The 26251-nt window shown below is 44.5% G+C and overlaps 1 protein-coding gene across 3 annotated transcripts; it reads right to left on the bottom strand.

Moving 5' to 3' along the window:
• Window positions 1-416: 416 nt before the first annotated feature.
• On the bottom strand, window positions 417-26251 carry KLHL20 (kelch like family member 20). Of its 3 annotated transcripts, XM_030279657.4 has the most exons (13): window positions 26107-26251; window positions 24054-24114; window positions 16961-17534; window positions 12754-12912; window positions 11605-11699; window positions 10301-10416; window positions 9326-9509; window positions 8121-8264; window positions 7771-7904; window positions 6953-7161; window positions 4339-4445; window positions 2762-2842; window positions 417-2676 (listed from the first exon to the last, which is right to left on the bottom strand). In XM_030279657.4, the coding sequence occupies exons 2-13, from the start codon at window positions 24074-24076 to the stop codon at window positions 2646-2648; spliced, it is 1857 nt and encodes a 618-aa protein (XP_030135517.1). In that variant the 5' UTR covers window positions 24077-24114; window positions 26107-26251; the 3' UTR covers window positions 417-2645. The 3 variants fall into 3 exon arrangements, with proteins under 3 accessions (XP_030135517.1, XP_030135518.1, XP_030135516.1); XM_030279658.4 differs by having other exon boundaries at window positions 417-2842; window positions 26107-26250; XM_030279656.4 differs by lacking the exons at window positions 24054-24114; window positions 26107-26251 and having other exon boundaries at window positions 16961-17581.

Genomic DNA, 26251 nt, shown 5'->3' with positions numbered 1-26251 from the left:
ACAAGAGCACTGGACAAAGGAGTACAAGGTCTGGAAATAACTGGCACCTGTATTTGGTTTGAAAATAGGACTGTTACACTCAGGGCTAAGTTTTAAGTGCTCAGCTCTTTCCAACAAATTTGCATAAATAATCTCTAAAATCCTAAATTCTTATAGCCTCTTTTAATCTCTTCCTTTTGTTGTCCTAATTGTTAAATGCAGTTAAGTGAGCAGAGATAAGATTTAGCCAGATAACACAGATAGTTCCTTTCAGAAAAAGCTGGTTCTGAGGGATGTGAAGGGTAACAAAAAACAGCAGTTTTAAGCCTCTTTTACTGGGATTTAGCTGGGAAAAAAAACCTCCATCATCTTTCTCCATATAAACCACAGAAAAACACCCCTCCACACTGCTTTCACCCCAAGGAACAAACCAAGAACAGCGTAGAAGAAATTTATTAAGATAGCACTATTTATACAAGTTACTCATGCTAGAAAAAAGCATAAATGATACATGTAAACATTTGTTTACAGAATACTTGTTTTCCTTGTAAAGGTGCAAATGATCTTCATATGTAAACACAAGAATACGGACCTTTAGGGAGAAAGGGCCTTTTAAAAAAAGTTTTAATGTCCCATTTATGACTGTAGTGTATTTTTTACTATATTCAAACACATTAAAGTCTGGGTTACATGAATCAAACTATGAAGTTAAAGAACTTAAGATGTCAGCACTGCCTTTTTCATCTCAAGAATTTACAGTCCTCTTTAGTAAGGTCCACTGTTAGATCAGGTGCAAAAGGTCATTCTTCCATACACAATAGAAATTACAGTAAAAACAAAACTGTTAAGTCTTGAGTTCTTCTCTGCTCTCCCCCCAGTCCTGGGTGACTCCACAATTATTCACAGTGCCAGAAAACAGCCCTTCCCCTCCAAACTCTTAAATGAGCCTCACACCTTTCCCTGCTCTAACCAGACACAGGCAAAGTGCACAAAAATCACTCAAAGAGAGGGCACCATCCATCATGGTCAAGAATTCTACAGGTAAGAGGGCAGATGAGGTGAGGCTGGTCTGAGGGTTTGTTTTCCAGCAGGAAGGAGCTGGCTGTGGATCTGCCCTTCCAGCAACACAAGAAGTGGGTGTCAGAATTAACAGATGATACCTGCACCCTGCTTCAGACAAGAACTGATATTGAGCAGACAATAGGAGGAAAAAGGCTTTTAGAAGTGAGCTAGAACTAGGTGGATTTAGGTTTTGTCAATGGTTGCAGGATAAAGTACCAGTGTGGGTGTAGCCAAACTGTATTCCACACCCACCTACATTATTTCTGATGAACTGATATTATTCCTGCATTATTCCTGTTAGTGGTGGGTCCTTTGTAACAGCTCTGAGCTGGGTGCAGTGTGCTGTCTTCACAAAGTGACAACTACACCCAGCCTAAGTGGGGGGTCAGCTCTGCCAATGGGCCATCAAGGGCTCCCCAAAATATCCTATGACTCAGGATTCTGTCATTTCATTGGGAAATCTCTTGCTCTGGGGTAGGGATTCAACATTCCTGCCTGGCTTTGAGGGTCCATGATCTGGGGGTTTGGGGACTTGGACACAACCACCACCACTGGACAGCTAAAGAAGGAGCAGGCCTTTCCACAGGACCAGCACTTTTGACAAGACCTCATCCATCACTCTAACAGGACTGCAACCACCATTTAATCAGGACTGGTTTTAAGCCAGTCTTTGTGTATTCATTGCAGTAACTGTCATCTTTCTATTGAACTGTAACTCCGACTTGAAATCCCTCACAAGGTATTTCTGTGGGGTTAATTCCTCCCCTGCTGGTTTACCTTTAAACCAGCACAGGTTCACATACAGGAGAGAGGAGAGAAAAGCTGAATTTTCGTACAGTAAAAAGTCATTGCTTGAAATCCTTTTCCTCTCACACTTTTTGGGCACTTCACTGATTGAGTCGAGCAATGAGAGTTCCAGTTCTGAAAAGGTACTCAGGGCACCCATCCTCACAGCTCTCCTGTCCTCTAAGAGACCCCAGATCATACCACAAGGGTTGGAACCACAGTAGCTGGCAGGACACAGCCCTGCCCAAACCACCAGCTCGAAATGCAAGTCACACATATATATATAAAATACATATATATATGCACACACAGATGTATATAAAAAGCTGGAATCATCGCTGTGAGCGATACAAAGGAAATACATGATACAAATCAAATGAAAAAATAAATATACTCTGTGCACAGAAAAGCTTCTGTGCAAAGGTGGCACCTTGCAGGTCAAGTACTTTTTTTTTTTAAGCTCTCTGTAAATAAGGCAAAAGCAATGTTTTCTGTATCACTTTTTTTTTCCTCTTTCGTCCACCAAACAGCTGCCACATCCACTGCTCCCACAGCAGGAGGGAAAGCAGGAATCCCTCCTGGCCAGACTCCCAGTATGGAGTGTATAGGCTCTACATCAGCATCTTTTAGGCTACAATAACTGTTACAGTTTGGTTTATTCAAAAAATGTAGAACTATTTAGAAAAAATACGGACATAAGCAACACTTCTACTTTTGTCCAGTGGTTCCCTGGAGTCTGACAGCGTGGTCTCCCGCGGGGCACACTCTCACAGAAGTCAATTTTTATAATTCCATAGAAAGAGTTCACCGACAAAGAGTTACATTGGATCTAGACCGTGCATACTAGAGCTGCAAAGAGGTCCAGTGTCAACAAGTCTCTTCAGTTTTTTCTAGGAATGAGAAGGCAGGGGACTCCCTCCCTCTGGAAGCTTACCATATATGAGATTCACAGTGTGTCATTTTGATAACCCCCACGCCTCCGCCCAGCCGCCGGTAGTTCATCCCACCGTACAACCTGCAGAGACAACATTCCAGGGTCACACACAGGCTCACATCCTCCTCCATGGGGACACCAACCCTTGGGAGCTGCCATGGCAAACACTGAACCATCATTAAAGCGAAGAAGAGGTTGTGGAGCACCCATCTTACGCACTTCATAAGTAAACAGCTATATTTGCTCATGTCTTTCTCTCTCAGAACAGAAACTGCTGCTTGATTTGACACCAAATTTCTGGAACTCAAATAAATACTTCCTGCTCCCTGTCTGGTCATGTGCAAGACAGAAAAGAACTTTGTAAGCTGACCTTAAGCTAGGTTTTGGGTAACACAGGACTAGACTTAGTCCTCACAATTCAACTAATTTAATTTGTACATCTAAACCCCTGCAATCAGCTGAACCAACCAAGATATAACACACCCCAAGCACCATCTGCTGACTGCAATGGTGTCTGCATTTCATAGGGATATCAGATCCCTACAGATTGCAGCTGCATATTCCCCTCTGTGCCACTGGAGTCTGCTGGCAGGAACAGGAGAAGCAAGTTCTCCAAACAGCTTTGTTAAAGCTAAATTGCAGCAGAACAGTTTCTCAGTCAAGCTGCACTAATAAAAAATATCTTCAAGATACAAAGGAAAGGGAAGACCACAGAAGATGGTCACCCATGTTGAGTTCAGTGGAGGAAAAAACCACAAGCTAATAATACCTTGAAAAATCTCCCAAACTGTGTGAATGCCTGCCAGACAGTAACTCCAACTCTGGACTGTCCCAGGGAGTAGCTGAAACCATTCTACTAAGGAATCTCTCCCTCAACTGGTTTCCTCAGCAGTTCAAAAGGTCCTGTGGCTCACCAAACCAGGGGAAATTCCTCCACTGCTGCTCATGACAGCCATTCTTATCAGTGAAAGATTAAACTCCTACTATCACTAGTAAGAATAAGGACATTACTTTCTTTTTATTCCCCACCCTTGCCATATCACCACAACAGCAAAAATAGCCACAGGTGCTTGACACTTTATACTAATTACACTTGGGAATAAATACACCAACAATTGTTGTCAAGTATAGTTATGACTAGAAAGGCTATTTTTCCTCTTTCTTTTCTGCTCAGCATATATTTTGATCAGCAACTTCAGGTTATTTATCTTAGCTTGGAGATCCTTCCAGTGGCTGAATCTTGCTGATGTAAAGAGGAATAACATTATGTGCTTGAATTGTTTTAGCTCCTTCAAAAGGACTCAGAAATTACTGCCTCAGCTTGAAAGCAAGAATTGAACAGGCCAAATTCTACATGGTGGCTGTGAGTTCCTTCTGCTAAGGACAAGCTCAGTTTTACTGGGAAGCAGGAGAGACTCAGCCCAAAATGAACAGAAGGGGCATAATGGGATATTTTTCAAAATGTAGTTCTTAATTACAAGGCAAGCAGCCAGAACAGGAGTGTTGTGATGGCTCTACCCCACACAAGTTCTCTGCAATGGATTTCACTGTTTGATTGTCACACAAATTCAAGTTACCTCCACGTGTTAGCGTCTGGATCAAACACCTCAATGGTCTTCAGGTACGTTGTGCCATCAAAGCCCCCCACTGCCATCAGCTGTCCATTCACCACGGCCAGGCCAACCTGCAAAACAGCCATCAGACAGCAGCTACTTAGCTGGGATGTCCAGAAAAGAAGGGTTAGAATGAAAATATTCATAAAACTATTTAATAACCATGTTTGGTGAAAGGCAGTCTGCACGAGAGGGTTGGGGTTTTTTTTCTTTAGGGCATGACACAAATAAAATAACCTAAAAAATGAGACATTGAAAGTTAATTATGTATCTCAGAATAGAGAATCTCTCAAAGAAAAAGCAGAGGGTTCCTGTTATTGCCAGCTACAAGGAGTAAAACCACCTGAGTGATGATAAATACATAATAATCTAAACCTTTTTCATACAAAACTTATGTTCTGGACTGAAATTCTTCCCCAAGAAAGAATATCTACCAGCCCACAACATTTGGTTAAAGTAACAGAACCACAGGTAAGCCCCTGGTCTCAAACCTCTCCAGTTGGGGCTTGGACCATCTGTAAGCACCTTGGCCTCTAGACTTTCTATTTAGTCTTTCTGCAGAAGTACAAAATCACTGAAACATCAAAACCATGATCACTTTCAGTGGAAAACATGCAGTATAACAGAGAAAAGGGAAGGGACACAATGTAAAATGGTCCCTGCTTTGCCTTTGAGGAAGTCAGAAGAGCTGCAGATACTGCTGCATGTGTTTAGCAGTTTCTATAGAAAGCAAACACAGAAGCAGCTGATAAAAAGTCAATATTTAATGACAAACTAAAGTGGACAGCATTGGACAGCTCACTCTGTGCTTGGAGAACAGAAATAAAGATGTGTTCTCTGCCTCTAAAACCAATGGTTGCTCAAACTGTGATTCATACTTGCCCCACCAGACACTAGAATACTAACTCACAGATAGAACTCATCCTCTCTTTCCCACATAATCCAATATCTAATGATAAACACCCATATAATTTACATCTCCCCAGCCATGATGACTAATGAAAACACTGCAGTAACCTGTTGTTTACAAGAAAGCACCACCATCAGCAGTGGATGGGAACTTGCTGTCACTCACAGCATTCAGTGAGGAGAGGCAACAGCCTAAGTGAAAGCCCAGGAACCCTTCTCCCACACATGCTGGGAATATGTACCTGAACATGTGCTAACCCAGTTTCCCAGCTTTTTCCTCTCAGGAAGTGGGTGTTTTCACCTCCTAATTCATCCAGAAAGACCCAAGTACTAATTTGATAGCATTCTTTAATAGTAGCAAGTACAGCTATGTTACCTAAAAGCTCCTCTGCTTCAGGCTTAGTTGACCACATATAAGGACCCAAAAATATTTAAATAAACCCTCAAATGACTCATTTCCCCATCCTAAACAGCTGTCTGTGGCATGACCTTATCTCTCCACCCTCTAGTCTTGCTAGAGAGCTTCTAGCAAACTTTTTCCCTCACAGAAAAGAAGTGAAGATGCAGAGGAAGCAGGAGAGCCTCGTGAGAAGACTGACACTTCACGGTGTGCTCTCCCCACAGCAAGAGTGACAATGACACCCTGCCCTGTGCCCTCTGTCCCCACAGTGACACGTGGCATGGAGGAGCCCACCAAGCCCCACTTGATGCCTAGAGAGGCTGACCTAGAACAGAGGCTAGGCAGTGTTAAAGAAATAAAGTAGGGATTTAGTAAAGGTCTTCAAAGGATACACCTTGGGCAGTACAACAGCCCAGCCATGGCTCTACCCAAGATAGATCCTGGGTCACGAGTTTTCACACTTTTATAAGTTTTGGTCCATTTCCATATTGGGGTTAATTGTCCAATACCAGCTCCAGGTTATGCAGTCCCATCCTCCCAGACTGCTCTCCTCAATTTGATGTTGTTTGCACTTTTTGGGCCTGAAGCTGTAACACTGTCTGTGATTCTGGGGCTGGAAAAGGACTGTTTTGTCTGACTAAACTGTAAGGAGAACTTGTCAACACTTTATATAAAGTTCAGAGTTATACATTAATGCAGTGCAGAATCTGGAAAATGTGGGAATCAGAAAAACAGAAACTTCCACAGACACTGAAGGATCTATCTCTAGCCTTGGAAGAGGCTTGGATTGATGTAAAAATATAATACACAGACATTAAGCAGAAAAATCATAAACTTATGTTTCTACAGTTGTAAGTAAGAATATGCTTTACATAAGTGAGAAACTGCATTGATATGATGGTGATGGGTTTATAATGTAGGGGCAGGGTTGTATAGAATAAACCAAGAGTTTAGAAGTTATGAGAATGTGCAAGTGAGACAGAAGACATTGGATAAAAGTAGAACTAACTAAAGGTGATAGGCTAGACAATCAAAATAAACCCTGTGGCAACTGTCTATTGGGTTAGAAAGTTCTATATTGTCTTGTGACAAAGAACTTGTGACTACTCTTGAGCTATGGCCAAATGCTTACTCCTCTCATGGCCTCTGAGACTGATGTTTACCTGAGCAATAAATTGTTCTTAGCTTGAAAACAGTCCTATCCCTTCATTTCTAACAGCAACAATGACAGGAAAATACGAAATCTAAAACCTGAGGCATCACACTCACCCCACTGCGCCGGGACGTCATGGCCACCACGGGAGACCACTGGTTGGTGCGTGGGTTGTACCTCTCAGCACTGCTGAGCTCTGTGGTGTCATCCCTGCCTCCCACAGCATAGATCATGTCCTGGTACACAGCACAGCCCAGGTGCTTCCTCCTGGTGCCCATGGGGGCTATTGTGTGCCAGCGGTTCTCCTGGGGGTTGTAGCGTTCCACTGCGGAGGAAGGGAAGGTGTTAGGTCAGCAGGGTTAGCAGGCAGCAGGTAAAGCACTTTTGGACCTGATTTCCACACACCAAAAATACCATCAACCCATTTGTTCTCTCTTCCAAAGCCATGAACCCATTTGTTCTCTCATTTCTTCCAAAGCCATGAACTCATTTTTCTCTCTTTTCTTCCCAAGAACTCTTGCTACTCTCTCTACTGTCTCCACACTCATATCTTCACTCAAGAGGGAGCTGGCAATGCTAGAAACTGACCTGCAGCAGTTTTACTTTTGGCACCTTCCTTCCTACAGCAAAAACGGCTGCTGGAGGAATTAAAAAAAAAAAAAAAAGTGCTTGCAACTCCTATGCAAATGATCAAAGCCTTGTATTAAGGACATACTGCCCAATGAAGCATGGAGAAAGTAAAAATATAACACACAACCAGGTAATAGGAGCTCACAAGTCTGGAGAGTGAGTTATAGTATGGCGAAATAATATTTAAAGAAGACAAAACTCCACAAGCTGATGACTGAGATATTCAAGATCTATCTGGGGACATGACGGGCTCCCAGGACCAGGACAAGCACTGACTGGGATTAAGGGACAGCAAAAGGCATACCAGTATTGAGAGGAGATGTTCCATCAGAGCCTCCTACAGCATAGAGGAAGCCTCCCAGCACAGCCACTGCCACTCCCAGGCGCCTGGTGCTCATGGAAGCCACTCGAGTCCATTTGTTTTCTTTGGGATCATACCTGGCAAAAGAATAAACACCAGAGCTGAGTGAAGTGCTGACATCTTCACAAAAAGGAAGGAAGAGTGAATTTATTCTCCCCAAACAAAAATCCCTGTAAGATTTGTACAGTTCTTATCCCCTCTCCAGCTTGTTTGCATCAGCTGCACCCTCTAAGAGACCCTTTTTCTTGCTGTGCCTCACTTTTTTGGGGTTTTTTTTTGTAATTAAAAAGTACCTCTCCACAATGTTGAGACAAGAGACGCCATCCTGGCCACCCACAGCATAGAGGTAACCTCCAAGAACTGCTACTCCAACACTGGTCCTGCAGGTGCTGGTGGGAGCCACATCACTGCTCCACTGATTGGTCTTTGGATCATACCTGGAAAAAAGCCACACCAAACAGGACAAATTACCTGCCTAGGTCTGCTTCAGACTCTCCCATGCTTGGGAGCTCTACTAAGGCTGTGAAACTTGCCTATCCTGAGCTTCAACTGCAGCACAGCTCTTTGTAAGCTGGATAAAAGCCCTGAAGTGATACAATGCATCCCCTACATGTTATTCCAGGGAAGTTGAAACTGCAGGTTGGGATGAATGAAGCTGGAGATCAAAGGTTCAGGCTCCTAAGAGAGACTGGCTGGCGTGCGGTAACTTGCAGCAAAGAGCAACAGCCAGAGTTAACTCTGCTCTGTTCCCTGCAGTTCACAAAGGAACTCAGCCAGCACTGGGACTTCCAGATAAAATATGGAGGATACAAGATGGACTTGGGAATCCAGAGACAAAGAAATACAGTGCATAGCAGGATGTGGGAGATACAACACTAGGGTCATGGTTTGGGAAGTTGGGAGCATTTGAGGAGACAGGTGGGAAGAAGGGGAGGCTCGAGGTGGGAGGAGGTATTTGTACAGCTCATTTAGCAGGAGAGCTTGAGTCATGTGGCTTTCAGGCATGGGAATTGCCCCATGCAATTCCCAGAAACAGGAATCTTGGTAAAATTTGTTTGACTTTAATCTTTCACAGGTCTAATACTGACCTGTTTTCCTTCTTCTGCCTATGTGCCAAGGTTCCTCAATTCTCAAGTTGCCACTTCACAAAAATAATCCAGGATCTTTCCCTCAGCATCTAAGAAATGCTCACTGTAACCTCATTTTCCTCAACAACGCTAAACACAAACCAGCAATTGCAAGGAAGGTTAACCAGGATCACCACTCCTTCCAACAACACACCCAGACCAATCTCCTAGAGATTCCTTCCTTATGCCAGAGGCTTTGGCTTGTCCCATTAAGCTGGGGATAACACAACAAAGTGTTTTGCACCAGGGGTGTGCAAGGCAGGAGGAAATGGCAAAATGAACTCAATTCCTAAGAGGCAATTAGGATTGCCAATTCCCAGATTTAAACATTCACAGCTGAAATTCTGCACAGGGGACTTATGGAGACCTACCTTTCCACACTGTTAAGATAGGAGGAGCCATCGTGGCCTCCCACAGCATAGAGGAGGTCATCCAGGACGCTGACCCCGACCCCACAGCGCCTCTTGCTCATGGAAGCCACCATCCTCCACTCGTTGGTCTGGGGGTCGTAGCGCTCCACGCTGGAAATGGCGTCCCCGCTGCACCAGCCCCCCACTGCAGCCAAACACCAAAACCAGGGTCACAAAAACACTCACCGAGCTCACAAACTGCCCCTGCTCCTGGCACAAATCCCCCCTTCAGACTCGTCTCTAAGTCGCTCCTTCTGAGGTTTGAAATTACAAAGTAGAAGGAGATTCTCAAGGGCATGAACTGAAGTTTGGAAATGCTGTGGCATGCACAGCACCAAAGAAATCACACGAGTAAGAAAAGTAAGTTAACTTAAACTTTCAAATATTAATGTACAGGTCACATTAGAAATAGGTTTCTGAAGACTTTATGGGAACACTACCACCAGAAAGTCCTGCCTGGAGTCTTCTGGCCTAAGCCAGTGGGAAAAATACATAGATTCAGAATATCCTGAGTTGGAAGGATCAAAGTCCAACTCTTCTGGCTCTGCACAGGATAGCCCCAGGAATCCCACCACGTGCCTGGGAGTGTTGGCCTAATGATTCTTGAGCTCTGTCAGGCCTGGTGCTGTGACCATTGCCTTGGGAAGTCAGTTCTAGTGCCAGACTCTACTGTGGGTGAAGGACCTGTATCTAACATGCAACTTAAGCCTCCCCTGACACAGCTCCAGGCCATTCCCTCAGGTTCTATTGCTGGTTACCACAGAGCCCAGATCAGTGCCAGCCTCTCCTCACCCATCATGAGGAAGCTGTAAATCATGACGAGCTCTCCTCTCAAGGCAGAACAGACCAAGTGACCTCAGCCACTCCTCATATGGCCCCTCAAGACTCTCCAGTACCCCCTGCTAACAGCACAGCCACACCTGCAGGGACACACACCTGCAAAGAGCACCTCTCCGCAGCGGATGGGTTTGCGCGGCCTCGTTCGCGGTCCCTGCATCAGCGGCCGCTCTTGGGGCAGCAGCAGGTAGTTTTTGGCTTCATCCACCAGATCCCTGTTCAAGATAGGAAAATATTAACCCCCAGAGCTCAGTCTCGGGAGAAGGGGCCAATCAGAACCGATGGGAAGAGCAGCCAGCACTAGTCATGCACCTCAGGTATTGACAAGTCACACGAGAAGAGCGTGAGCAGCTCCGGTTAAACGCGCTGTCACCTAAACACTCACGGGTTGTTTACAAGCCACTGACACAGGGACAGCAGCAAACCAGCCCCAGTGCTTGGCCAGAGTTCACAACAGATAATAGTTTGCTGCAAAAAGACTGATAAAAAAACTATATATGACAAGAGATTTGTCAGGCTTACTGTGCAAAAAAGAAAAACCCAGCCTGCCTCAAGCTAAAACTTAACAGTCAGTGGTTTTGCCTCAGAAGAGAACAGGAGTTGGAAAGCACACAAATACATAATACACACATGACCAATAGATGGAGATAGTACCCTTCTGATGAATATTTTCTCCATCAGCTCTGGCCAGCTCACACTGTCCATCCATTCATGATTTGCCACCTGGACTAATCCTAATATTCCAAACCCTTGAATAAAACAAAAAAGAACAAAAAAGTCCTCCTTCCCTCTAAAATGTGGAATTCCCCCAGAATGAATGCTTATTCAGGAAGAGAACAATTTAGCCTACGCCCTGAACTTCTTTACAATATGCACAAGATCATGTGCTTCGTGGACGATACAGAACTCTGTAGAACCAGAAAGGTGAGACTTATACCATAAAAGGAGGAAATGAAAACTTTCCTGCATTAACCCTGTGGGAAACAGCAGACTGTACTCCCAGAGTCCAATTCAGCTATCAAAGTGCAGACATTCTACATAGAAAAACCAGATCCTACTGAGATCATTGTGAAAGCCGTGCAAGAGCTAAGCTGCAATAAGAGGCCATGACTAGAGGGGGTGAAAAAAAGAAAAAATGCAAAATGAAAATCAATATACTGAAAGGTCTTTTACCAGTCAAACTGCACACTCAAAGTTTGCCATTCCACTGAAAACTTGAAAGAACAAAACCACTCCTAGGGTGCACCAGTGACTATTATGCAAACAGTAAATTTTTCTTGCTTCTCCTATCCTGCCAGTTACCAAAGACTAAATTGTGAGGCATCACCCATTTACCAGTGACAAATGAGCACAGTTTCAGGGAACAACCTAATCCAATTCAGTAAATGGCTGAGGAGATTTACCTGCATTCCTCATCGCTCTTAATGAGTGGATCAGAGCCCACTGTACCCACAAGAAACTTGGGACTCAGCAGGGGCAGGCGGACGTGCTGCAGGACCTAAAACACAAACCAGAACACCTATGGTGGAACCACAGATACCCACGGAGATGCAAGAAATCAAATGGAAAACAACAGAATTTTAGTTGAATGCAGCTTGTCTCACAGCACATTTGCCTTTTCAATATCCCAGTTTAAATACCCAGCAGAAAATCAGTCTTCAGAAAGGGACAATCCACTGGATCTATTAGCAGGTCTAAGGTCACAGCTGGAAAACTTTAGAAAATTACAGATGTCAAGGCATCTGCCTGAACACTAGTTAAGTTAGTGGTTTTATCAACCATTTAGCTCTCTTAAACTCGAGTGGCATTGCAGAGTAAATGAACAATAAGAAACAATACATCTTTCAGAAGGATTTAGAATTTGAAGGCCCAAGCATGTACAGACAGAGGCAAACAGTTATAAAAGCATTAAAAGCTACCTTGAGAAGAGCAGCTTTTTCCAGTTTGGTTTGTTTACTTAAAACCATTTTCAAAAGCTTTCCAGTAAATAAAGTTGCATTTAACATCTCTTTCCAAAGCAGAAACAGTGAGGCAGGCAGATGCTCACCTCTTTTGATCATCCAGCCCCAGACTTCAGAGGCTTTGGGCTGACAGCTTTGTCAGAATGGGTTCTGCTCTGTGAAATGCCTTGGCTTAGATGAAGCATCACTTTCCAACAAAACCATTCTGACAAGCTCCACTGTAACATCGTGAAGGCTGAGGCACAAATCAAGCAGCAGAGCTCAAAGAAGCACTGCAAAGCGAGACAAGCCTTTTCTTCTCCACTGTGGTGTTGATATGAGTCTCCAAGCAGTGCAGGCAGGTTTGGCTGGACAGACTGCTGGAGTGAGCTGGTTTGGCAAGTCCTAGCTGGAAACAATCCAACAAATCCCCTAATGAAGGCTCTGACCAGCCTAGATGAAGGGACGGTGCAAGCAACCTAACACAGGTGGGAGTCAGAGAGAATTTTGATGGCTTTACAGCATTCAGAAGCGTTCTGGCACCACCCTACCATCCCTCATTCCTCTCCCCCTGGATAAAGCAGCCTGGAATGTCACTGTGCCCAAAATTACCTGTGGCAGCTGGGGTCTTCTCTCCTGGATGCTGTACTTCACCCAGGCCATCACGGCATTGAACACCTGCTCCTCGCTGCGTACGTTTAACTCGTCACTGGATATGATATCTATGAGCTGGTTGGCAGGAAGCAGCATGAACTCCTCACTCTCCATCACCTGGGAAAGGCAGAGGAAAAAGGAAGGGAGTAAGGACAAAGCATCAGAGCCATTCAGCACTCCAGCACTTCACTGACTGACCCAGTAAAAAGCCAAATCCTCATCAGTTCCAAGACCAACACATGTGAATGGTTTGCTGCACAGGGCAGACTGCAGCCCGCAGCAACTCAACAAAACACTTACAGATGGGCATGCCTTTTACACCCTTTAACACTTTTAAAGGGTTAAACACACTGATCAGGTTTCAAAATTCATGAAAAACAAAGGCTTTCTTTAAAATCAGCCTCCTCGTTTGCCGTGTCTAATACATAAAGCAGAAATAAAAACGCAATAAATACGTGACTAAAAAGCAGCGCTAGAGTGCAGAGATTCACAAGGAAAGCAAAACAGCGCACAAAAATAAGAGTCTCAAACAAGTTACCAGAGGCATTGCAGAGAACACAGAAAGCCTGATTTGTGGCAGAACAGAAAATATTTCAGGAGACTCATCTGATCCTGCCTTTTTCATTTGCTCTAAATATACACATGGAGTATGCAGTAGTCAAGATGCACTGAAGAGGGAATCAGAGCCCCAGAGCCCCTAAGGACTGATCTCTTGTGAAAGTCAAGCCACTGACAAACACATTAATTCCTTCAGCATCCAAGATAGCAACCAAGTTTCTCAGGAGGCCTTGGCTGCTGCTGGGGGACTGGCTCACACAGAGTGAGTCAGTCAGACTGCCCTGGGAGCTCACACACCACCACAGCTCCTGCACAGACACCAGGAAAGATGGGAAAGGTACAAGAATCAAAATTAAAACTGCAGAAATGACCTGACTGATACCTGCCAGCTCACCTTCCTTGCAAGAATTCCCAGTCTCTAGCCTGCAATTTCCAAAAGGTTCGGGGACAGAAAATAACTGAATGTTGGCTTGCCCTTATCATCTGTGACCACATTAGAATTCCATTATTTATTTCACTATTTGCTGCACAAATTAAAGAAAAACACTCTTTGACATGATCATCTCAACAGCAGTCAGCTGTGCAGTCCTTTTAATTACCTGAAGAAGTTATTTATGGGCACTGAACAAATATGCAATTACTGACAACAGAAAATATTGTTAAAAAAGAACAAAGAGGACAATGAGATCAGTTACCAGACTTGGTTCTTGGGCACCCTAAGCTTTTGGGGACAGTAAAGGCCACAGCAAGGTTGGCCCACACACTCCTTCAGCCTTTAAATAGGAAATGGGTTGGTCATTAAAGATCTTTATCAGCTTTTTTCCACAGTCTCCCTTCCTCCTACAAAGCTTATGTGTAAACTTTAGTCTGATGGTTTTTAAATGCAGCTTCTGCAGAGTCTGAAAACAGCAGCTGTGGAAACTCCCGAGTTAAAGATGCACACCCAGTCTCTCCCTTTGACCCCAGGACACCCAGTTGCATTGATGGCCTCACAAAATTCAAAGCACTCAAAGCACTTCTTCAAACCAAATTATTACTTCTGTGCGACTTGTTAGTTTACATAGTAAAACAAATAATTATTTTAAATGCTTTGGCTTTTTTTTTTTTGCTTAATTATCAGGACACTCATAATTACCTGACTAATATTAATGATCAATTCGCCTGACTTGCTTAGTGGGAAAGAATTGGCTGGATTTCATTTCCTCTGCAGCATTCCTGAACATCAATGCTTTTATAAACAGAGAGAATTCAGGTCAGACTATACAATATAGAGTGCAATTTTTGTCTGTTGATAAAAGTGCAGGTTGTCCACCCATAAATATAATTTTTCCCTACACACAAATGTCAAGAGATTAAAAAAAAAAAAAAAAAATCCAAAGGCTGTTCTTGTACAGTGGAGTTGTTAATAGAACCATTTCACATTATATGCACAAAATCCACTAGGGGTTATAGGCAACAATTTGGGAGGAATGGAAAAATTGAAAAAACATTTTACCAAAAAGTTAATGATGTAATGCAGCAACACACATAAAAATTTAATAGAAGAAGAGGTTAGCACAGCAGAGGACATAAAGCAATTCAAACTGCATTCAAAGTAACTGCATGGGTTGGCCTGGTGCCTGCTGCTTAATATTTCACATTGCCACCCAGGAAATTCCCAGCTCACGTTCCTTTCTGCCAGCTTGGAGGAACAATGACCACACAGCCTCCGCACAGGAAGGCAAGTTTTTTATCAGTTTTCAACCTCCACAGTGGAGGATGGTTAAACAGACAAGTGCCTGGCTTCCCCCAGGGATCACCAACCCACTCCCCAACTGGAAAACACTGCCAGAATGGAATGCAATCCCAAGGAGCAGCACCACTGACGCTGTCTTGCAGAGAAACAGTGGAAGCAAAAGAAGTTATTATTAAGGATGAAGAGCTGCAGAACTCCTGGGGCACTGAAATGGACACTAAAACCTGCCCAGGCCAAAGAAATAGTGCTCTAATCTAAGCCTCTGTTTTCCAGAGACTGTGTTTAAGTCAAGTCAATTATAATTTACATAATCTTCGAGAAAGAGTGTTCTCTTTTGCCTTCATGTGCTTTAACAGGAATAAGGAAGACAGAAAGTTGTATTCAAGGGACTGCAAAAGAAAAGAAACCCATAGCAAGCAGCTCTTAACAGCCAGCTGCATGTATTAATGCTAAAACATTTTAAAACAAAACTGTCAAGCTGTTAAAATGTTATTTAGAGGCTTGTAAGCATGCCTTACTCATGTAATAACAAGATCTAATAACCAGTAAAACAACCAAGCACTGAAAATAAACAACCATCTGGATAGCATCTTGCTCCCCCCATCCCCCCACCCCCCCCAAAAAAAAAAAAAAAACAAAAAAAAACCAAAAAACCAACAAAACCAGAAGAAAAGAAGCACAGAGCAAATGAAGTGGTCAGCTAAAATGTAGGGCTTTGGGAAACCACCAAGTTCTACAAAAAAAAAAGCTCATTTTAAAGAGCAAATTCGATTTGGTTAGAAAATTTGGTTAGAAAAGATGTATTTAATTGCAGCTTCTGTAGTAAACTGATGTTGTGTCCACAGTCAGATACTAATAATTGTCTTCACTGTGTCCAACAGTCATGTTCTGTCATGTTGCTCCTGCTCAGATTTTTCTTAAGTACTGCCTGACTGAAATTAATACAATTCCAATCTGCTTCTTGCATGTCAGATGAAAAAAAGAGACAAGCTGCCATCACTCACAGCACTTCCATACTGCTGCTTTTCTGGGGAAACTAAATTAGCACCAGGAGTTCCTCCCTTTAGAGAGGATCTCCCTGTAAAGCTGGTGGGAAGAGGAGATTTTTTTGCATCAGTTCAGTAAAGACCCACTCTGACTATTGCTCATGCAATCCTTTAATTATTATGTTGATCCTTCTCTGAACCAGCTGCTGGCATTTTTCTTTTTCACTAAAAAATCATCTAGGCAGAATTAACAAAGGATGAGAAACTTGAATTTATAAAGGTCAGCTACAATATTACACATCTGAATTACTTTCAGACAGCTTCTGCTGAATAATAGATGCAAAACTCTAGTTCTGCTGCAACCAGGGATTTGAAGACTCCCCTGAGGCAGCCTCACGCTCCCCCAAACACCCACTTTTCCAATCCCAGAGCTGAACATCAATTTTTTTGGATTCCATTGATGTGCTGTCCTTACTTTTAACACCTGCCCCCCCCCGCCCCAAACCATGTAGAATCCAGAATATTTCCAGAAGAGGAGTGGAATGTCAGACCATTGTGCAGGCACGACAGATTCAATGCCAAATCAAACTGCACCCATGGCCTTCTCTCCCACACAGCACTCACCACACACCTCTCAGGGAAGAAATGCTGTGCATCATATACAAACCACTGGTACAACACAGTCCTGCCACCTCTCTCCTCTTCCTTCCCCACTTAACATCTGGCACCCATCATATGGGTCCCATCACTGGCACCCATCACTATCAGGGCACAGAGCACGTGTAAAGGCAGGATTTTGAAAAAAGGACAAAACGAGAGCTGCTGAAAGCTTCACAGGCCACGCTGATGCATGTTACATCACAACTCCAGCACGCCAGCTCCTTACCTCCTGGAAGTTGTGCTGTGTGAATTTGTCAGCGATCCTCAGCAGCTCACGGCACGAGTGAGTGTCAGCAAAAGCCCGGATGCCCAGGCAATTGGAAGGGTCCAACTGTCTCTTGAGGAACTCGCAGCAAGCCTCCTGGATTTCAGCCAGCTGGAGAAGGCAAGCAGCTGGCAGCAAGGTCTGGACATTCCCCTCTTCCACGGTGATCTGCGAGGTGTAGGCGAAGTCGATGAGCAGCTCCATGGCCCGCTCGTCGATGTCCCTGATCACCACCTCCGTCTGCCGCGACTCCGCCAGCTCCCCGGTGAACATGGCTCGGAAGTAGGGGCTGCAGGCCGACAGGATCACCCTGTGGGCGTAGATCTTCTTGGCCCCCACTACCAGCACCACATCGCAGAGCTCCCGGTGCTTCCTCAGCAGGTTGATGACCTCCAGGGTCTGCCGGGGGTGCTTGTCGGAGATGTAGGGCATGCGCGCGGGCTGCGGCACCCCCTCGGGCAGCTTGTTGGGGTCTCCGAGGGTGCAGCGGCTGGTCACGTCCATTCCGGTCTCTCCTGGGCGAGTGCTGGCACACCTGCAGCGCAGGAGATACAAATACAGCACCATGGTCAGGGGTCCCAGAGCCAGCCATGCGCCAGAGCTCCGCAGCTCACGCCGGAGCCGTGCCCCTAAGTCCACAGCGGGACGGGAAAACAAGCACGTGACCACATGGAAGAGGAATCCAACTCCAAGCAAAGCTTGCTTAGAAGTAAACAAATGCCAACTTGTGGCAGGCTTCTATTTATTGCTGTTTTTATAGGCTTTCTATGACACACAGCCCTAATATCCAGCTACACATCCATATTTATGAGCTGAACCTCACCGTAGCCTTGTGTGGTAAAGGCACATTATCCCCATTTCACAGAGTGACTCAAAGCACAGGTTAGCTGACTTGCCCACTGCCAAGTGCTGGAGCTTTCTTTGACAGAGGTGGAGATGGATTTCCACTGCAAAGGGTTCCAGCTCCATGATTTAACCAAACTTCTCTGTTTTGCCTACGTTTTTAACGGGGTCACTCATCACTGTAATGACTGAACACACTACTGTCACACAGACTTCAGGAGCTCAAGACAGCCTGCAGACTGCGATGAGCATCTTTCAGGTTCACAGAATACCCACTTTAATCATCACCTCTTCAATTATTTTTGAGCTATGGAGGCTCCTGACTCAATCCATCCTCCCTGACACGTGTCAAAAGAATGTCAATCTTCCCCAAGAATGGCAGAAGGCAAGCGAAACCAAATCAAACCAAACAGGAAAAAGATAAAACAAGTATCCACCACTATCAACCTACCAAAAAAATGAAGAACAGGAAGTCAGGATGGTAACTTTAGAAGTGAAGAATCACTTAAGAATACATAAACTAAGTTACTGGCACAGAGAGAAAACAGTATCTTCCCAGTTCCAGATGCAATTAGGAAAATCCAGGAAACAGCCACGTCTCCCCACATCAAAGGAAAACCATCACTCAAAGAAATTAAAGAACATTGAGCAAAATATCAGAATTTTTTGATGGCTTATGACCATTGAAGATGTCCTGAAAAATGCTAGCCACCACCAGTTTTTCCCTGGTCCACTGGCATTTGTGAGCTGTCACTACCTCACTGTTCATATTAAGAGTTAAAAAGAAATCAAGCTTGGCTTTGCCATGGCTCAATGTAATTTGCAGCAGGCTTGAAGGAAAGAATTAAAAAAAAAAAAAAACTCGCATCTTTTCCCTTCATTATTATGTCAAATGCACTTTCTAAGCACTGGGAAACCAGTCTCCGCAGCAGTTCAAATTATTTACTTGCATCTTAGCCTGTTTTCCCATTCCCTCCACACCCTCTCCTTGATCATCATATTCAGATGTTTTAGACCATTACCTCCTTCTCCTATCTTGGTTACACAGATCCAGCTGGGGCTCCCCTCTGGGTTTTGCTGCTTGCTCCTGGTTCAGCCTCTGCACCTTAAATGCCATGGATTTTTTACCCCTGCTCCATCTTTTTCTACATCCATCACCGTTCTGCTTTCCTGACACCTCTGACAAATCCTTCTGCTGTTACACTGCCTCTCACTCTCCTCCACCCACTCCTGTCCCTCACAACCCAAATTCACCTTTGGGGGGTTTGACAATCATTCTCAAAGCTCTGCCAAGTTCCTCACAAACAATGTATAAACTGAACTCCCCTTGCAGCAATACACACCAACCACAATTAATGGTACCCCTGCAAAAACCCCAAGAAAACTCAGCTGAAGAATAATTTACCTAATTGGCTTATTTTCACAGTCCTTAGCAGCCAAGGCCAGAAGGTAAGTAATTTAATCCCTCTACCAAAAGATGGAGAAAGGTGGTGACAAGCATTCCCCTGTAGAGTTTGGCTCTTGCTATGCAAGCTAAGTAGCTTTTATTGTGCATTAAGTGCTTTAAACTATGTCAAATCAACCCTTGGAAAGAAAAAAAAGAACACAATAACAGTTCTTTTAAGATACATACTACCACAGTTCTGGACACTTTGTCTTGACCAGGCTGTCAGTCAAAGAACAGAAGCATTCTTCAAATAAAAGCCCATTTCATGTAATTACAGCTCAGAAGAGACTGTGCACATCCAGGACAGGGCATCCTTTTGGAAAGCACACAACCCCGCTGTCACACCTGTAGGTTTTCCTCATCTCCCACTAAGAACAGCCCTAAAGCAGATCTCAGAGTGGCTCAGGTTCTAAACACTGACAGATTAGATTAAGGCCATGCTGCCAGAAGAAATACACAATATTCCTGCCAATCCCACAGCCCGAGACTCCCTGCCAACACAGGGCAATGGGATGTATCATCTTTGCCACAGGATTACTTGGCCAGATTTAGGCAGCAGCCCTTGTCTTTCCTAGCCAGGACAGAACAGGATTTTTCTGCCCAAATGAGCCCCTGCTGAACACATCTTTAACTCACTGCAAAGGTGTCTGGTTAGCAAGAACTGAAGTCATTCCTGTATTGTTCCCACCAGCATTTATCTGAGAGCATGCATTGTACCCAGCCTCCTTACTCCTGGGGAGAAAGTGCTGGTTAATGATTAAAGAAGACTGAATGGATGGAAAAAAGAGTAACAACCAAACGTCCCTGATTCATCCATAACTTATCTCCGGGTGGTGCAGAACCCAATGATCAATTGGCTTAAGAATTTTTCAAGCTGGATCAACCCAGATGCTTGATGTGAAGCTCGATGGGTTGCTGCTACACACAGGCACAGAAGTGTGAATTTAAAGGACACGTCTGCCGGCTTGTGTCACCACAAAGATTGTAATTCCACTGCATTCTGTGTGCATTATGCATAAATATGCACAGAGAATGAAATGATGAGTCAGTAGCTTAGAGGTGTGAAAGACAGAAGGCAGCACTTGATTCTCACATGGCAGGGGAGCTGCTTCCCTCCCCACAGAACTCCGAGCTGCTCCTGAATAGCCAGGGTGATTAAGGAGGGCTGAGGATCCAGAGGAAATGTGTGTGTGCCTGGATAAAGCATTCACACGCAGCTATGCAGATATTCTGGGATTAGCTTCCACCAAAACGCAGGGCTGGGAAAATCAGCAAATACAATGGGATTAAGAAAGGGCTGACAAAGGATCAGTTTTTGTAGCACGCTGCTGAGAAGTACAAATGGGAACACAGGCAGTCTGCAACACTAAATCAGCTAAATAAACAGGCTGCTCTGCCTCCATTTTATTCCACTAATGCCCAAAATTTCATTCATTAACAGGAGCATGTATGAGACATCCATCCTTACAGCAGCTCCTCCCAAAGTTCAAAAAAATACCTCAAAACACACACCTAGGGAAAATTCTCTCCCGTGCTGTCATAAGGGCGTCTTAACTTTCAAATCTGCATTTTTTAAGACAGTGTGTGTTTCAGCACAAGATTACAAACAGGCTTTAACACAGTTCAGCAGAAAACAACAGGCTGGCCTAAGACATGAAACACACACCTCAGGCTAAAAGCATCAACTGGAATCCAAAAATCATATACTGTTGGAGTGGATTTCAGTAGCAAGAGATTTTAGTAGCAAATAAAGATAACAAACCAAATGGCTAGTGATTTCTGTCAGTGCCTTGATTTGAAATTAAGAAATATTTCCTATATTCATTACAGAGCTGCAAGAACAAGGGCCATTGATTTGGCCTAGCCTTTGGCAACAGAAGTCACCTCCACAACATGCCAGCCAAGTAAATGGAAACGCTTTATTGTGGTATCAGTACTCTAGGGATTAAGTTAGCTAAAAGTCTGATTATCAGGAAAAATACCACTGATTCATTTTCTTGCCTAGCTAGCAAGGTTTCAATAAGCTTTCTCAACAAAGGTATGCAAACAAGCAGATAAACCTGAGATACTATTTTACGTTACACAAAAGGAAAACAGCAAGGATCTGGTGTGTTTGCCTCTATTTATATTGCTTGGTTTGAATTTTACTGACCAAGCCCAGAAAATTCAGTTTCATCCTGACTGATTAAAACATCCCAGCCAGGGTGAAACTGAGGACGCCCATACTCTGAAAGAGAAGGTCATTACTGGAGTCTTCCAAAACCTTCCTGAGCCTTCTGTAGTTTGTTTGGGCAAGAGCTATGTCCAGGTAGTTGGATAAGCTCCTGAGTGCACGATCAGGATCTGAAGCCTCTTTCCTCCTGCCAGGTCTGTCTGCTCAAACCTGCTCTGATCCAGCACTGCTGTAAGATGGGAAAAGGCTGGGTGAGGAAGAGCTGGGAGAGCTTCCCCAGTTTGTCTGGGAGCTGCTCAAGCCCTCATGCCTGAGCTGTGTTGAAGGTATCTCTGCACCTGACTGTGCACCCACCCATTCTGAGCTGATTTCCCTGCTCCCTTCCTCACCCCTACTTGCCCGAGGAGTCCAGGACTCCTGTCTGGCCTTGGCCATCAGATCTGCTCTGCCCTCCTCATCTGGGTGCTGTGGGACCATGCTCTTCACTCAGAGGTCCCTGCTGCTTTGTTTTTCCTTTCAGCAAAGCCACATTCTCTTGCGGAGAATGAGCAAGAACAGCCTGCCCCAACCACCCCTTAATTCCTAATGCAGGGTAAATCCTGTTTGCAGCAGTAATTCTGCGTTCCCTGCTATAATCTTGACAGGAATAGCTGGAATTCCTTGTCTGTTCAAGCTGTTCCTCCTCCCCTCTGAATACTGTACACGTTTGATACCATCTCACTGTGTGTATTAACCCACTACTGGCCAAGCCCCACTCCCCTCTTCGTGCAGGACCTACCACAACCCTCATGTGAGGGTGTTAAATTGGCTCCAGAGTCCTGAGTAAAAGGATAAAAGAAAGTGCTCTGCCATCTGCATAGCTGGAGTTCATAGGAAGATCTGTGCCCAAAATCCAATCAGGAACCTTTTATCATTTTCTGCTAAGACAGGCAATAGGAGAAGAACAAACAGAAATTTTAACAACCCACACTGAGGCCCTTAAAGCAGGCAAGTGTATTCCAGAACTGAAGTCCACAGCTCAGAGCAGAGATGTGCTTGTCAGGCAATTGTCTGCAGCAATAATAAAAAACTTCCACTTCTTCAGCTCTGTGCTGCTGCCCACCACAAAAACTAAAAGTGAGTGGCAGCCAGAACTTCCACAATAGCAAGTCCAAGGCCACAGACCCACAGACACACAAACTCCAGCATGTGAATTCTCTGCCTCAGTGTGACACAGAAAACAACAGACACAGAAACAACTTTAGAACCTCAATTTCCCCATCAGGAACACAAAATGTAGGGAGAAAACAAGAACACAAGCCAAGCTAGTCACCAATTTTACATCATTCTGCAAAAACATCTTGATAAACGGAGCACAACATCAAAACCTAAAAAGCTGGTGAAGATTTAAACAATCTCCACTGAAGAAGGCTATGATTAAAGAGAGCTCATCTGTTATTTAACCCGTCTTGGAGGAAAAGGAATTCACTGCAAAAGTCACATACAGCTCCTTATTGACCAAACCACACTTCTTATCTTGGCAAAAATGCAGCACAATACCCAGGCTCAGAAATGCCTCTGTCATATCCCATGCTTACTCACTGCTGAACTGCAGCAGCAGCACAACAAATTAACTTCATTAAAATTCATTTAATTAAAACAGCATTGTGCCATTCTTCAAGGGTTTAAGTGACTACTTACTATTTGCCTCCTTACACAGAACCCAGGCTAATGGTTTCTGTGGCTTAGAATGCTCCATATATTCATCTATGGTTAAAAGCCTTGCCCTCCCTTACGTGAGTGTTTACAGATTTACCCACAATAAAGTTTTCCTTCTTTCAACATCCCAAAGAGCACAAAGAGACCAAGCAAGCTGCATGAGTTCTCTCCAATTCATTCAGAGGTGAAGAACTTCAGGCAACTTTGCTTCCACACAGCCTGGATCATGTACAGAAATGCATCTGCTGTTAAATTTTGCTGTGGGATTGCCACCAAGCAAGGAAATCAACAAGAGCTAGCAGGGAACCCTGTTTGCAAACCTGTCATTGTGCTGAACTACTGTGACAACTTTTCCCTATATGAGAGAGAATGTTTTTGACACAACCACAGCAAGAACTCCCCTGAATTAAACTTAAGCTGCATCTCCAGCTCATTAGAACTGAGGCAGCTGGCATCCATAATTAGAAAATGAAATCTCCTTTTCACCCAAGACCTCACCAAACTCCTTTCCTTAAGGGAAAAATAATGCCCTTTGGAAACCAAGTTTAAATTTATTCCTAGGCAGTTTATTTTCCACAGTTTGAATACCTAAGTAATTAAATACTGAATTTCAAATACCACAGTAAATGGGGGAAGAGGAACAGGGGATGAAGAATTACTGTGACTTGTCTTCTATACTCTTCATTAATGACATCTGGTCTCGTAAATATTGAAAACTAAATACATTTAAGAAAGGACTAAAGAGGAATGATTTATTTCCCAATTCCCCATAGCCAGGCTTTTTAAAAGAAACCCAAAACCACACAACATTTTACAGTCCAGGCACGTAGAAAACCAACTGACATGATTTATCCTATTTGGGGAAGAGAAGAACAATTGTTTTTGTGTCTTACCTGCGCATTGGCTTTCCGTCCATGCACCGTGAAGAGAAACCTTCACTCTACACTTCAAGACCTGATCCAACAGGGAAAAAAAAAAAAAAAAGAGAGAAAAAAAGTGATTTCCTATGGGTTACTTTTCATTTTTGAGGGAATGCTTTGCTAGGCTCTGTCTCTACAAATGAGCTAATATCCTTTTGGTATTTGATGGAATGGCATTAAGTTTTACATCTCTTGTGTCTCACTATTCATTAACACTGATAATAGAATAAAATCTTTTAAAACACCTCTCAGTTACTCCTTCTCTGTAAAAAATAAGAAAGCCAAGAATTTCCAAATCAAAAGAACCTTCTTTCCCCTCTTCAGTCTCCCTCTAAGAGAACAGAGTTGCCCACAACCACGTACTAATGTGCCTTTGAGCTCTTATCCAGTTATAAATTCAGAGCCCAGATTAACAACACCTGGACTGCAGAAAATAAAGCAGAAGAAAACACCACCAACATTAAAAATATTTCCACCACGGCTGCACAAAGATTCCTTACCAAACAGAACACGCATTATAAAGTCAGCAAACTGCCTGCCTCCCTGAATCCTTAAAACTATTCTACCAAAGGGAAAAATATCTGAAGTGCCAGGGTGCTCACTGTCACTTCTTGCTCGGAGCCAGGAGGTATCTCTCCCTCACACATTTAGCAGAGATTTAAGGCAGGCTGGCACCTAATAAACAGCACAGCGCTGCTCACCAGCTACACTGCAGAACCAGAATTTGATAGAAGATAAAACTTGTGTCTGGAAATTGAAGATAACTGCGCCCCAGAGGTAAGAGGGATGCTAATAATGCTACTACATCTGCAAAGATGAATGATGCTGCCTGATGCTCACCACACTTCCATTCCAAATATTCCTTTTCTGATAGTAATAACAGTGGCAAACTGCACAGGCCTTTCATATTCAACCACTAACTTCTAATTCTAATGTAAATTAACCCTTTCTACAAGGGCATAGCTTGCCCCAATTTAATTTTTGACAGCTATTCACTTAGGAATACATTTAATTCAATTATTATCCAAAGCAATAAGCCTAACTTTTTGTAAAAATAATTCTATTAAAAGAACAGAAAGGTGTTCTGCTTCCACACTGATAGTCACAGGCTTCTACCCCTCCAGAAACAGAGCTAGAAAGGGGAAACCACTGAACTATGGGAAAAGCAATGACAGAATAAGAATTAATTAAACCTTAAAATAAACACAAGTAGCACTCACAAGACAAAAAATAAAATTAAATTTAGGAAGAGCAAGACCATTTTCGGAAGACTGTCAGACCGGAACCCTACATCCAACAATAAGCAAAATATTTTTGGCATAATTTAAATTGAACTACAGAACTGTTAGAGCTCTGTTTGGCTACGTGAAGAAGAACCTTTACAGGCAGCACTCTCAAGGAGCATTATCCCAGACACACAAGCGGTGCTAGCTAATGAAGAATAAGCTCAGACTTGCCGTCTGCCACACTTGCAAATTACTCAGGTTCACAGCTCCCTGCAAATAAAGACAGGCAATCCCTCCTGGTTAGGGCACCGCACAGCAATTCCGAGCGAGCAGCCGGGGCAGCGAGCACCGCCGCATCCCGCCGGGGCTGTCCCGTGTGCGCGGCCCGGAGCGCCCCGCACCCGCCAGGGAACGTGCGCCAGGCTATTCTTAGCCCCCCGATTGCATCAGATTTAATCCCCTAAAACCCACGTTAAAAGCCGGGGAGGAGGGGAAAACACACACACACACACACACGCATACGCACAAAATAAAGACATTTAAACCGCGCTGTCCGCGGGGCAGCAACAGGCTCAGGGGCGGCTGTGCCAGCCCTGCACCCGCGGCACAACTCGGCTCTGCCGGCCGCAGCTCCTGCGGGACGGGCACCGGGCCCGGCCGGAGGGCCACCCCGAGCCGTGCCGAGCCGTGCCGAGCCGTGCCGAGCCGCGGAGCCCACGCTGCCCCAGAGGCCGCGGCGGTGCTCGGGCAGCGCTGCCCGGCCCACCCCGCGCCCCGGCCCGCCGAGCCGCCTCACTCACGCCGGGCGCGGGCTCCTCGCACCGCCGAGCCGCGGTCCCGCAGCGCCGCCTCAGCCGCAGGAAGCGGCCCGGCCCCGCCAACCGCTGCCACGCCGCGCCCGCCCCTTCCGCCCCCGGAGCCGCCCTCCGCAGCACGGCCCGGCCC

The sequence above is a fragment of the Taeniopygia guttata genome, chromosome 8 (genome assembly GCF_048771995.1).
Source record: "Taeniopygia guttata chromosome 8, bTaeGut7.mat, whole genome shotgun sequence".
Lineage (NCBI taxonomy): Eukaryota > Metazoa > Chordata > Aves > Passeriformes > Estrildidae > Taeniopygia > Taeniopygia guttata.
This window is presented reverse-complemented; position numbering and strand designations above follow the sequence as displayed.

Coding starts and splice junctions, on each gene's coding strand:
- KLHL20 (XM_030279656.4), bottom strand. CDS start 17,566: ATGGTGCTGTATTTGTATCTCCTGCGCTGCAGGTGTGCCAGCACTCGC. Junction 7,162..7,770: donor AACATCTCCTCTCAATACTG/GTATGCCTTTTG, acceptor CTTCCTCCGCAG/TGGAACGCTACAACCCCCAG. Junction 4,446..6,952: donor TGACGTCCCGGCGCAGTGGG/GTGAGTGTGATG, acceptor GCTGTTTTGCAG/GTTGGCCTGGCCGTGGTGAA.